Raw genomic sequence first — 12,813 nt, 5'->3', positions numbered from 1 at the left:
ATAATAACCATGACGTCTCTGAAAAGAGAACCAAAAAGAAAAAAGGAAAGAAAAAGAAAAAGGAAAGCAAGACCCTTAGAACATCAATTAGACAAATTATCATTGTACAAAGTGTCAGTTATTTCGCAGTATTAGCTAATTTAACTGCGGAAACAGACAAAACACTAGTGATACATGAAATTGAAATCGGAAAACAGACCCTAGCCTCAAACGGTGGAAGATAGTTTAAATGACAGCTTACAGAACAAATAAAATCTAACAGCAAACTGGTGGAAGTACAAGTTACAAGGTTAAGAGGAAAAACAATGGCCTCCGGAACATCATGTTGTGAAGAAAGTCCAAAGCTTCTTCCCTATGGAGACATTGTGCTTGTCCGAATCTTCTTCATCCTCGTCATCTTGTTCCATCCCACCTCCACTGTCAGAGGGGGTTGAAGGTTCAATTTCTGCTGAAGTAGCTCCCCTGCCCACAACTCCATCCTCCCTGAGCTGCTCTCTCGACTCATCTGACCTCTCAACCATGTCGGCATTGCTCTCTGCAGGAGCATCTGCTGCTACTGTTTCAAACTGCTGCAAAATTATCACCCGGTCAGGTGCGGACAAAACATGGTAAAAGCAATAATATAACAGCTTTCAATTGTTTAGGAGTAGATGTGACTATCTTGTACATTCTGCTAAGAAATTATAAGACAATCTATAAATTTTAGACGACAAAGTTACAATGGTAGAAATTAGCTCACTGGGCAGAAATTCACCTCAGCAGACCTAAACTAGGTCCCTACTAAATCGTCAAACAGGTAGACCTCTGAAAAATAACAAATATCTGTAATTGGTTTGCAATGATAATTTAGTAGCTACGTTCTCATAAACCCAAGAGCAAAGAAAAAAAAAATCAAGTTCTGAACTCTAAGCATGGAATAAAAATGCCTAAATCTATATGAAAATTACATAAAGAGAAGTTCAACAAAACATGGCTAGAAGAATAACCAAAGTCATAATTTTGTTCACGCTAATCGACTTCAATTGTTTAGACCTTCATATGCATGGCAAATTATGTATGTTTATCATCACCAGGTCTTTTGCATGGCTACTTCGGGATCAATCTGCTAAATAGTTATCTCCAATGGTTTGTATACAATGCAGCTGAACTGGAAGTACAAGTAGCAAGAGCAATCGCTTGAAAGACTACTGAAGTGATCAGCTACCTAGTTAATCAAACTAGCATACAAAGTGCTAATCCTACCTGGACAAACTTTTGGGAGAACTCATGGACTTCCACAACACTTTCAAACATGGATTTCTGCAGCATGTTTGATGTTTTACTACTCTCGGCAACAAAACAAGTTGAAGGTTCAAGAGGTGAATCTTCTGGCTTTGATGTTCCTTCACCATCACCACTACTCTTCATTGGCACGTTATCCAGTAATTGCTGATGGCTTCCAGCCTTATGTCCTCTGGCCTGATCAGACATCTGTTGAGTAGCTGCAACTATGCCCTCACTGTTCCGACTACACAAAAACATCCATACATAAGGCTCTACTTTACTTTTCAAAATCAACATTGTCACATGACATGAAAAGAAAATAAGAACACCAAAGAGCATCAATATAAAACAAAGAACACATTTCTTTCATGAAACAAAACAGGAACAGGCTAAGTTAGCAAATAAACAACTAGATTGCGCGTATTCAACTCATGACATGCAATTATAGACCAAAACCGCTGCTACAATCAGCTTACCAAAGATAGCAGCGCCTAAAGGTCATGTTAGGGTCAAAAGTAAAAGAGAATCGGAACCAAATAGCTAAGACCTAAAACAAGCAAAAGCTCTGCTCTGTTCAGGCCAACTTAATCAATGACCCTGTTTAAAACTAACCAGAAAGAATCGTGCAATAATGTTGTCTGCTCAAGTCCTACAACTACTATGCCAATTTTGAGAGGATTCATTCAGTAAATGAATATTGCTAGATAGCTACATGCACCTTGATAAAGTACAATGCAACTTTAAATCCCATCTTACATTGTAGAGCGTCTAAAATTGTAACGCTTTCTTCCTGGAGCTTCTGTTACAAGATCAGAGGTTTGCCGCCTTTTGGGACGCCCTCCCAATGAAATGCTATCAGAACGAGCTTCACTTTCCTCTGCATCTAACTCACTGTTTGTTGTCCCAGACAAGTGAGTACGACGCCTTTTCTGCCCTACACTTGTTGCTGCCATATCAGTGTGAACTGAATCTCCCTGGCTTTCCTCTTGGATATTCAGAGAATCCCTGGAGCCTTCATTCAGAAGCCCATCATTATTCCCTTCAGAAGCTTCCCCAAGGATAGCTTTAGCATCTTCTACAACTGCCCTAACAGAGCGTGTTCTCCTAACAGATTTTGGTCTACCTCTCCTGTTAGATTGGCGTTGTCCTTGTTTCAAAGGTTCGGGCTGAGAACCATTATCAAGGGGCATGGAAGATACCTCCCTCTCAGATTGATGAAGAGAGGAGATATTCTGTTCCCCTACCATCTCCCTAGTCCCATCATCTGACTGAATTCTCAGGTCATTGATAGAATTATCTGCTACTCCAAAAGATGGTTCTGGCTCATTACTAGCTTTCACCAATCTTTCTGATACTTCATTTTCCTTGGTTTCACAGGGAGATGCAGCCCTACGTGCATCAGAAGGATCATTGGCAACTCTATAGGATGGGGTAGGCTCATAATCTGCCTCACCCTCAGAAGCTTCTCTCTCAAGGCGCGCGACAAAAGAGAGAGACTTGTCTACCTGGCGTTCAGATGGCAGATCAGCTCTCTTGCCAGGGGACAAATTAAATAATCTTGAACACTTCTGCAACCATGATATACGACCACCTGAGTTAATTTGCGAGCTTGTACCCTGTGGAGATGTTTCAACAGTGTGCGATTTAAAATGCTCCTCAAAAGCTAGAGTTGGCATTTCAACATTTCCTGCATCTTGGAGACCCAGAAGATCTAATTCATCAATTATTGTAACACCACAGTTCTTGCAAACCTTGCATTGGTTAGCCAGAGAAAGGAAACGGTTTTTCTCCTCCATAAACTCTTCCCGCCGTTCCTTCAGGTTCCTGCTAAGCAAACTAAGACTATCAATATCTTTCTTAATCTCGGTTTGATCAGCTTCAAGTTTCTGCCTTTCTGCTAAGAGAATTTCTTTTTCCCTGTCAAACATCTCCTTTTCCGACTGTATCTTCCGAATTTTCGACTCATTTAAATCAATTGCATATTTAATCTTGTTTTCTTCAAAGTCTATTTTCCTTTTCAACTCATTCTCCATTTCCTGCATCTCCTTCTCTCTATTTGCCAGCTTGTTCTCCATCTCCATTTCCAGCTCATGCTTACGAAGCTGAAGATTCCGTTCATTATCAGCACGGCCCCTCTTGAGTAACTCCTCAGTCTCTAACCTATCATGCTGCATCACATTCTCGAAAGCTTCCTTCTGCAGCCTAAGGTCCTCCAACTCCCTCCTGCATTTAGCTTCTACTTCCAACTCCATATTCTTCAGCCTTTCCTCTTCACCCTGACGCCACTTTTCAAACTTCTTCTGTTCATCATTAATACTCTTCTTCTCTGATTCTAAAGCAGATCTTTTCTCATCCAACACTTCCCACTCTTTCTCAAATTTCTGCCTTTGCTCTCTCAGATCTTCAGTTTCCTTCAGAAGTGAGTTATTGTGCATCCTGTATTCCTCAGCCTCTTGCTTCAGTCGTGATGTCAGCAGGAAATGTTGCTCTCTCTCTTCCTCAGTAAGCTCAAGACTTTCCTTCTCTTTCATAACTTGCTGCTTTTCAGCCTCTATTGTAGCCTTCAAATCCCCAAGTTCAGACTTGGACTTCTCAAGGCTCTGTGTATCTTTGTCTAGCTGCTGCTTCTTCTCATCCAGGTTTTTCTCAGCAAATGTTAGTGATGCTTCCCACTCCTTCAAGGCTTCTGATTTTGCTTCAAGATCATTCTCCTTATCCTTCAGTTTTTGCATTCTGTTCTCTAGAGCTTCTTCTCTTTTAGAAAACTGAAGCTCCCGCTGATTGTTTTCATTTTCTTTCATCTCAACAGCTTCCAATTTGCCTTTCATTTCCTCTTCAAATGAACTTCTCTTTCTCTGAAGCTCCAAATCAAACTCTTGCTGCTTTAATTGTAAACTTGCATTATGGTCATCAAGAAGCTTCTGGAGCTCTACCTGCAAAAGTGGGGAGGAATAAAGGATCATTTATCCTTTTTTTCTCTTCACAGCATAAAGGACTGTTGCGAAGCTCAGAAATAGTCACAAGTATAAGAGTTTTAGAAAGAGAATTACAAACAGAAGTGAATCAAAGTTAAATATTATCACGACAACAAATACCATTTATGATATTAAACCTAAGAATAATCAAGATCAAGTGAACAGTTACGACCTACCAAACAAAAATAGGACATTTCTATTGTGATAGAACCCAAAAGGCTAATCTATGATTATTTTTGTCTTGAGGATCTTTGATAATTGCGAAAGTACATCATACTAAGAAAAGAGCAAATAGCATCCCCTCCTTGTTTCTTTCAGTCATTTGTGCATTAACTGCAACCCATCTAATCAAATTTTCAGTTAGAATTTAAGAATCTATAACCTTCTTCACAAGTCACTTGCAATTTATTCACATCTTTTACATAAATAACTCTTCTCCCTCCATGTCATTTAAAACCAGGCATTCACATGAACATTCTGCAAATTAAAATGGAGACCAGCAGGTTGCATATCCCATGAAAGTCTACCTGACACAATATGATAGTACTGCAATAAGCCAAAAACACATACCGTTTCTCTAGCATTAAGCTTTTCGTCTCTTGCATCTAATTCTTTCTCTTTTGTCTCTAAATTCATGACCCTAATTTCTACATCCTGCAATAAAAATAGTAAACAAAGACGAATAAGAAACGTGTTACAAGAGAAAATGAAGCCGCAATAACCTAAAAAAGAAAATAAACCTTCTCTTTAGCAGTTAATGCTTGTAGTCTTGCACTAATATCTTCTTCTTTCCTTTTTAATGAACTTTTTATGTCCTCGATCGAGTTCCTAGCCTCGTCAAGCTCTTCTTGCTTCTTCTTGAGAAGCTTATCTTTCTCATTTGCCCTATCCTCTCGATCATTAAGGGATCGCTGCCCCTCTGCAAGCCTATTCTGGCTTTCCTGAAGATTTATTTCCCAATCTCTCAAATGTTCAACTTGTACTGCAAGATGCTTATCACGTGACTTGCGCCTAAAAATTGAAAAGATCAATGCACCAAAAAAAAAAGTTATGATTCAATAAGAGTCACTTTCATGCATAATGTCAAAAAAATGACCACATAATGGTGATATGCAACGAACTGAGCAAAGGAGCATACTCAGTATCAAAAGAAAGCTTCTCTTTTTCAAATTTGCGTTCACGAGCTTCCACCTCCTCTAATTTTCTATCTGCCTGTGAGCTTTTACGGCTTGCTTCTGCTAGCTTGGCATCTGCAGAATGCAATTTTCCTTCAATCTCCAAATATTTCTCTTCCAAACTGGCCTCCAAAGACTGAGCATCAGCTAACTTTTTCTCAGATGTAAATTTGACTTCAGCAATCTCAGAACGCATTTCCCGCAAAGCCTTTTCAAGCTGCATGTACCAACATTTCAAAGGAAACAAAAGGAAAAAATTACACTGAAGCACAACTGAGAAATTAAAATAAGAACAAGATATCAAAAGAAATAGGCACTTATTGTGTTACAACAGAGTAATAGTCAACAGTGTTATAAATGATCAACAGCTTTGAAATCACCCAATTTTTTAATGAGGGTTATTCCTAAGGGTACAAATGTTTTGAGATATGAAATGCATAATCTGCATAATAACTATCCAATCTTTCTTTAACTACGTAAAGGTAATTTCACTAAGAATTTTGCCATTGCTGACAGTTCCCATCCTGTAAAATGCACATAGGGAACCCACTCATTTACCAATTTATAACATAATTATAAGAGGTCACTCTATATGTTCTACGCTGCAAACCAAAGATTAAGATGATAGAAAGTAAAAAAAGGGCTGCCAGTCATACGTCTGCAACACACTGTTTCTCGACGCCTAAGGCTTTCCGCATACTTTCCTCCCGCTTTTCAAATTCAGAGATAGCAATCAAGTGTGCTGCTTGTTCACGCTTCAAAATCTCCTCTGCCTCAGCGAGCCCTTGCCTAATTTCATCATATTTGCTAGCCCACTCTTTCTTCTCAATCAACAGAAGCCCCATATTATATTGATACTCATGTAACTGCACACAAGCATCAAGACAATATGATCATTCCATATCAAATGCAATTGTAATGGGCAACAGAACTTCCAAACAAGTAACTAACAACATAATAAGTAAACAGAATATTATGTCTATTACATGAACTAAAATACTGAAAAACAATGTACGGGGCTATAAAGTAGAAAACTAAGTTTGTAAGGAGCCTAATTTACAATAAATGAAGAACTTTTCTAAGAGAACAATGGCACCATCCAAAAACCACATACAGTAGAATGTGAACAGGAGGATTGTAGTCATAGAATAAACATCAAATATAAAATCCTCAATAGCAATCTGAAGCCTATATAACGATAGAAGTATAGAACAACCAAGTTTAAGTCATACTGACAAACTTGATTTCAGCCCTTACATCAAACACAAATAAAGTGCAGGTGATGGATAGGGATGACTTTCACCAATCCAATAGAGGAATGACTTCATGCAAGCTTAAGCAATTATGACGGTATATACCTTTGCAGTCCTTGCCTGGCCCATATATAACTTACTTGACATTGTTAGGGAATGTTAAAAAGCAATAATGCAAACAATTTGAACCCAAATAATACAAAACAAAAAGATGATCAAAATCCTACGAGCTCTCATCTTAATATCAGAAGATCAATGACCATATTATTTGGTAATGTTGGACAGTATTGATGTCAATCCCATACAACTACAGTTTTGTTAAAATCTCTTCCACATGCTGCATATGTCTGACCACATAAAAGCTAATCAATAATCTGAAGTAGACGCCTAGATGTCTACGTAGGTGTAGGCTTGTTCTTCTTTTCATTTATTTGAATTGAACATAATTTGTCTCTTCTATCAACACCTTTCACCTATCGGGTTTCTAGAGTATGTGATGGAACAAAGAAGCCATGTTTTGATTCCAGTCTCTTGAAAAAAAGTAGAAAACATGTTAACTTCAGTCCACATTTCCAATCAAATTTTCATCTTTTTTCCTGTCATGATCATTTTTTAATAAATAAATATTTAAAAAATCTATAAATTTTTTAAAATAGCAGAAAAGGTCAGAAAAGTATCATAAAGTTCTCCAAATTACAGAAATTAAGAGCACAAGGAATAGTAATACAGATAATTTAGTAGTCATCAGGTATTATGGCTAATGTACTAGGAAAAACCATCATAGTTATACTACACTTAATACCTAATACATGTTCCAAGATAGAGATGCACCCTTAAGCAATCATCAATGCAAGTCCTCAAGAAATGTCTGGCAAGCTAAAAAACAAGTCAAAAGTCCTCTTTTAGTATTCCTCAGTACTCCTTCAATTGAGCCAACAGATAAGCAAACGAAGACATGTTGATCGGAATAAATATGCCTTTCTTTTCTTTTTACCCCACAGAGAGAAGAAGAAGAAATAGAGAGCAATGCACCAGCAGGGTGGGGGTTGGCCCACTTGTGAATAGTTTGTCATTCGCAGGAGTCCGCACACATGATAGGAGTACCTCTAGACATGATATTACTAATTTAGGTGAATCTGGCAGCTTTACTAGTTCCATCTGCTTTTTTGGATCATCTCCCACTGAGACCAGTAAATCTCACCTGATACGTATCGGTTTTGGGCAGGTTTTTTAAACCATGGATGGAATGTTCTCTTATGCTAATTTTATTAGAGTAACTAGGAGGTCCACCTAAACATCTAAGAACTCCTCTCTGCCAATAAAGGAGCATGTGCGTTAACAATGTGGGTATAATGCATATAAAGCACTATATGCAATGCTCAACAAAAGTCAACACAAGACATTCACACAATCAATCAGAGTTCCTACTTTAGCTGTTTAGCAGGATAGGCATTTAGTATGTATTTCTGTTGTTCTAAATGTGATTCAAGCCGCTGCAAATGTGACTGCTATATACTTGCAGTCCCTATTAGCAGTGGGCTTCTAGATCTTTCTATTTCTTTTGACTTGAGATGCATGTATTCATCAGTTTAAACATTCCTAAACTGTGCTTGAATACCACATATTGGCTATCTAGTCCCTTGACTGCCATCAATTGTGAAGGCAGTTCCATAACTGGACCTTAAAGTGTGATCCTAATTGAGGTTGGTTATGTGAACATGGTTGCATGCAAACTCCAAGCTATTCAATTCAGGCTAGCCAACTACATTTCATAGTAACAAATCACCTTAAATCAGAGAAAGGTTCCATCACCAGCTCTTTCAAATATAAGAGAAAAATATGTCAGAAAGGGAAGATTCTAGTTAAATTATCATTCTAAGACACCAAATATAGCTGTCAGAATAAGTTCAATAAAAATTATTTTCTCCTACTATTAACACCTATATATAATCGAACAGTTACCAACTACTGCTCCGCATAACAACAAAATTAAGAAGGAGAAAGAAAACTAGTAGTTGCTAACCTCCTTCTCGAGTTCTGCAATCCTTCGGACTAGGGCCTCCCTGTCCTTCCTCTGCAACGCAGACTCATCCAGAAGGCCCGCGTCCCGGAACCTCCTCCAGACCTCGGCGTCCTCGTTCCCTCCACCCTCATGACCACCATTCTCCCCCAACGAAGCCTGGGGCGGCGGCGGAGGTGTAGCATCCACCACGCTCTTTCCTTTCCCAAACGCCGTCAACACGCCGCTTCTAGGGTTCACCGGCGAGGGCGTCCACCCAGAAAACCCCTTCTTTTGCGGCGTAAACATCATGCCCAAAAGCTCCTCCTACTCCCACCTCATCCAAAGAACTCTCCCCGAAACCCTAACCCTAGAAAGCAGCTCTAGATCCCAAATTCGAGAGCTAGAAACCCTAACCAGCTCGAAACGCTTCCAAGGTCACCAAAATCCGAAAACAAGAAGGCAGGGAACACAAACCGAACCGCGATTCCCCCGCCGGCGCACGGCAAGATCCGGGATTGCTAAAAAATGGGGCTTCGAAACCCTAAATTGGGGGCGAAACCCTAAATTGGGGGGCTTAGCCAAGAGATCGGAGATGTAGATCGGAAAAAATAAAGAGAGAGAGAGGAGAAACCCTAGAATTTGGGGGAAAGGGACGAGAGAAAGAAGAGATGAGATAAGAGAGAGAGGGGGAAGTAAACTAACTCGGCTGTGGCTTTTTTCGCGAGAACGCAGCCTTTTTTACGCCCACCGCTCTTTGGGCTTTTTCGCGATCGACTCGTATTTTAATGGCCTGACCACTCCTGTTTATTCCTGTGGACAGAACTGCCCCCGAGGCACCGTTTGAATTACCATTCCTTAGGTTCCGGTGTACTGCAAGAACAAAATGAGGTAAAACTGATCTTTCAGCTTCCCTTTTAAAAACGAGATGGGAACTTCACCTGTATGAGAAGGATTTTAATAACAAAATAATTATTCTTTTTCTATTTTCTCATAATCATTTCAGTCTAAATGAAAATGAATAACCAGCGTTATTGTTTTGTGGGACTAATAAGATAATAGAAAATATAATAGATGGAAACCCTCCATGATTTTATATGAATTATTCACATAAGAATGAAAAAAAAAGGAAATGACGATGAGATCGGTTATACTAAACGTGGTCGAGGTTACACCTGCACGCTTCACGGAAAGGGTGTTCTCGTCATTTTACGTAGAGTGACGAAGCTGCACCGCGGGCGCAAGTTCAACGTGCTGTGCTGCAAACGTGCTCAGGAAAGTGACCCAAATAGCCTCGTAAATCGCCCGTTATTACTACCTCGTTCGAGGGGAACGGAGAATCGGCCCATGTGACCGTTGCGTTGGGAGATTGGGTACAGCTCAACGGGGGGTGTTATGGTAATTTCAGAAAGTAGTATAGTGGATGACGATGGATTGGAATGTGGTCGGAAATAAATGCCAGAGTGGATGCTATGGAAAGTATGAGCTGGGGGGAATGATGGGAATATTGTGGGAGAAGGATAAGGAAGCTCCAAGGTAAGGCATCTCTTTCCCATGAGAAATATTAACCAAATAACTCCCTTATTAAATTAAAGGTATATTTTATCTCCTAGTGATTAGTGATTAGTGATCAGTGATCAGTGATCAGTTATCAGTTATCAGTGATTCTGATAAATTCACTTCACTCTTATAATTTTATTTATACAATTTTATCTCTTATGGTTATATTTAACTAAACATAAGTCAAATTTGAAGATATAAATTAAAAATAATATTATAAGGTATTAGATAAGCTTTCCACGTATTTTAAATAATACTGATTGAATTTTATATGACAAAGATATATCACATCTATTAAATAAATATATTCATATTTATTTTTGTGGGGTTCTATTATGAGTAGCGCTATAAAAAAAACTCATAGGCTCATGAGGCTTATGTGCTCTCCTTGAGCTCTAAAGGAGCCGAGTCGAACCAAGATTTTAGGCTCGAAAAAATTATCAAGCTAAGCCAGCATTGGCTCGCTTAAGCTCCACTTGATTAGGCTCGTATTAATATATATATATATATATAAGGTTTAGATTGGATCTTAGACCCAACGGTTGATATAATCTATATAAATAAAGAACAAACCCTAGCTTCTCCCTAAAGTCCCAAACCCATTACGGTGTTGCCTATCACCAATCCCCATCAGCGCTACTCTAGACCTTCCATAACACGACCCTCTCTAGTCTTCACTTAAACCCCATCTTCATCTCTCACCGCCTGTCACCAACTCACCGCTCACTAACATCTCCATCTTCACTATTGAGGCAATCTCTATCTTCATCGCCTCTCTACTCTCTAGTCTCCTCCCATCTTCACTAGCCACTAACTCACCGGCAACGACTATCTCCATCTTCACCACTGAAGCACCGATGACAACCCTTTGTAGACTCCACCAAAACCCCATCTTCACCACCGAGGTGATGCCGGTGGCAGCCATCTCCTTCTTCACCACCAAATCCATCTCATTCTCCACCTTGAGGAAGGTCCATGAGATTACAACCCAGCCCATTCAGTTTACAAGTTGGCGAGCCGAGCTAAAATTTTCAACTCAAAACGAGCTTGAGCCGAGCCCGAGCCAAGATAAAATACATATCAAGCCAAGTTGAGCTAGACCCAGCTTGCTCAAGTTTGTCTCATTTACACTCCTAATCATGAGTCATAAACTATGTGGTTTTTACAACTTTTAAAATAAATGATATTAGTGTCATAACTTATGGTAACAGAGATCAAGATTTCAAATTTCACTCTAATCATGAGTGGTTTATAGTGAAACCTTTCAACTTTAGCTTTATAAGTAATAAGGGTTAATATTTTAGCTGCAACCTAATTAATTAGTTAATCTAAAGACCTATTTGATGTTTTTTGTCGACATTATTGCTAAGCATTAACCCACATCTTACATACAAATTCAATTAAGCATTTGAATATGCTTAGTTTATCTTGTTCGTCCTCTTTTTCTCTTTTTTATTGTACCTTTTTTTAATCATTCAAAAGCCTGAACTAAGATTAGACAAAAAAATATCAAATCCCTTGACACAAAGATACTAAGGCCCCACTAAGTTTTTTAGCCAACATACAAAATTATCTAGTCTAAGTTTTAGTTGTTGTACCGCTGAGTTATTATTTCATTACTCCAAGCCATCACGCTGCTAAACTGCTCCGCCAAATCAACACACCGCTTGTCATTGAATTGAACAGAGCCGCCAAACCAAGCTAAGCACCAATAATTAAAAAATTTGCCCACAACAAATTTACTTGGAGTTGGACATAAACTTGTGACCTCTTAGATTACAAGTAGGTACCCTCATAACTCTATAAAGTTATGTCAATTTTGTTGTATTTTCACATAGGTGAAGTCTGAGTTTTAATTTGACCAAATTAGGACTCCTTGGAAACTTATTTTACATAAATAATTTGCTCCTCAAAGTCATACCAAGAAGATCTATTTTGGATATATTATATACCATCTTATAGTCTCCACAAAAGTGAAGAGAAAATTGATGCCTCAAATCTAAGCACCTTATTTCCTCAAAGTGTAGGAATTCAAGGTTTCCTGTACGATCAAAATTGCACAACCATAAATTAAAACAAGAATATAAAAGATAACTTCACAACAAAGCAACCAAGCAAACACTTAATGTATATAGATCATAACTTTCACCTCAAGGAACAACAATTAAGATGTGAACCAAAATGCTAAGTCTTGAAATAGAAAAACTAAACTTATGACAAGCTCATAAAAGAAGTAAGAGGTAGAATAGAAGGTCTCTCATCTTCTCAAAGATTAGATTATCTTCTCTTCTCTTGTTATCTAATATAACATTAATGAAGAAGATGACTTAGAGGCTCTCACACACTCGAGTTTCTTGCATACAATAGCTTGCTTATTTAGACGACTAAACAAGATCACTAATTAGCAAATATAAGCTATTCCTAGAGTGCTCCTAGTAAATATGAGAACTATCAAAATAATCTTAATAGTATTACACCAATTATATAAGAGAAATAGCATGATAAATTATAAAATATAAGCAAATAGAACAATAATTTTTAATACTCCCCCTTGGTACAAATTTGCGAATAACTAAATTGACATTTCT

At 38.4% G+C, this 12,813-nt stretch overlaps 1 protein-coding gene across 2 annotated transcripts; it reads right to left on the bottom strand.

Moving 5' to 3' along the window:
- Nucleotides 1–61: 61 nt before the first annotated feature.
- LOC140781820 (nuclear matrix constituent protein 1a) lies at nt 62–9,480 on the bottom strand. 2 transcript variants are annotated; one of them, XM_073128062.1, is made up of 8 exons: nt 8,690–9,480; nt 6,070–6,279; nt 5,377–5,630; nt 4,979–5,249; nt 4,809–4,892; nt 2,020–4,196; nt 1,243–1,507; nt 62–569 (listed from the first exon to the last, which is right to left on the bottom strand). In XM_073128062.1, exons 1-8 carry the CDS (start codon nt 8,975–8,977, stop codon nt 321–323), a joined length of 3,798 nt encoding a protein of 1,265 aa, XP_072984163.1. In that variant the 5' UTR covers nt 8,978–9,480; the 3' UTR covers nt 62–320. The 2 variants fall into 2 exon arrangements, with proteins under 2 accessions (XP_072984163.1, XP_072984164.1); XM_073128063.1 differs by having other exon boundaries at nt 62–566.
- Between the last annotated feature and the right edge of the window lie 3,333 nt (nt 9,481–12,813).

Source organism: Typha latifolia, chromosome 2 (assembly GCF_019914945.1).
Source record: "Typha latifolia isolate L0001 chromosome 2, TyphaL0001v2, whole genome shotgun sequence".
In the NCBI taxonomy this organism is placed as follows: Eukaryota; Viridiplantae; Streptophyta; class Magnoliopsida; order Poales; family Typhaceae; genus Typha; species Typha latifolia.
Note: the sequence above shows the minus strand (reverse complement) of the source record. Positions and strands in the feature narration are given on the sequence as shown.

Excerpts from the sequence above, each read along its gene's own strand:
- LOC140781820 (XM_073128062.1), bottom strand. The coding sequence starts at position 8,977 with ATGATGTTTACGCCGCAAAAGAAGGGGTTTTCTGGGTGGACGCCCTCG. Across the intron at positions 4,197-4,808 it reads AGCTTAATGCTAGAGAAACG|GTAGAGCTCCAGAAGCTTCT; the intron begins GTATGTGTTTTT and ends CCACTTTTGCAG. Across the intron at positions 570-1,242 it reads TCTCCCAAAAGTTTGTCCAG|CAGTTTGAAACAGTAGCAGC; the intron begins GTAGGATTAGCA and ends ATAATTTTGCAG.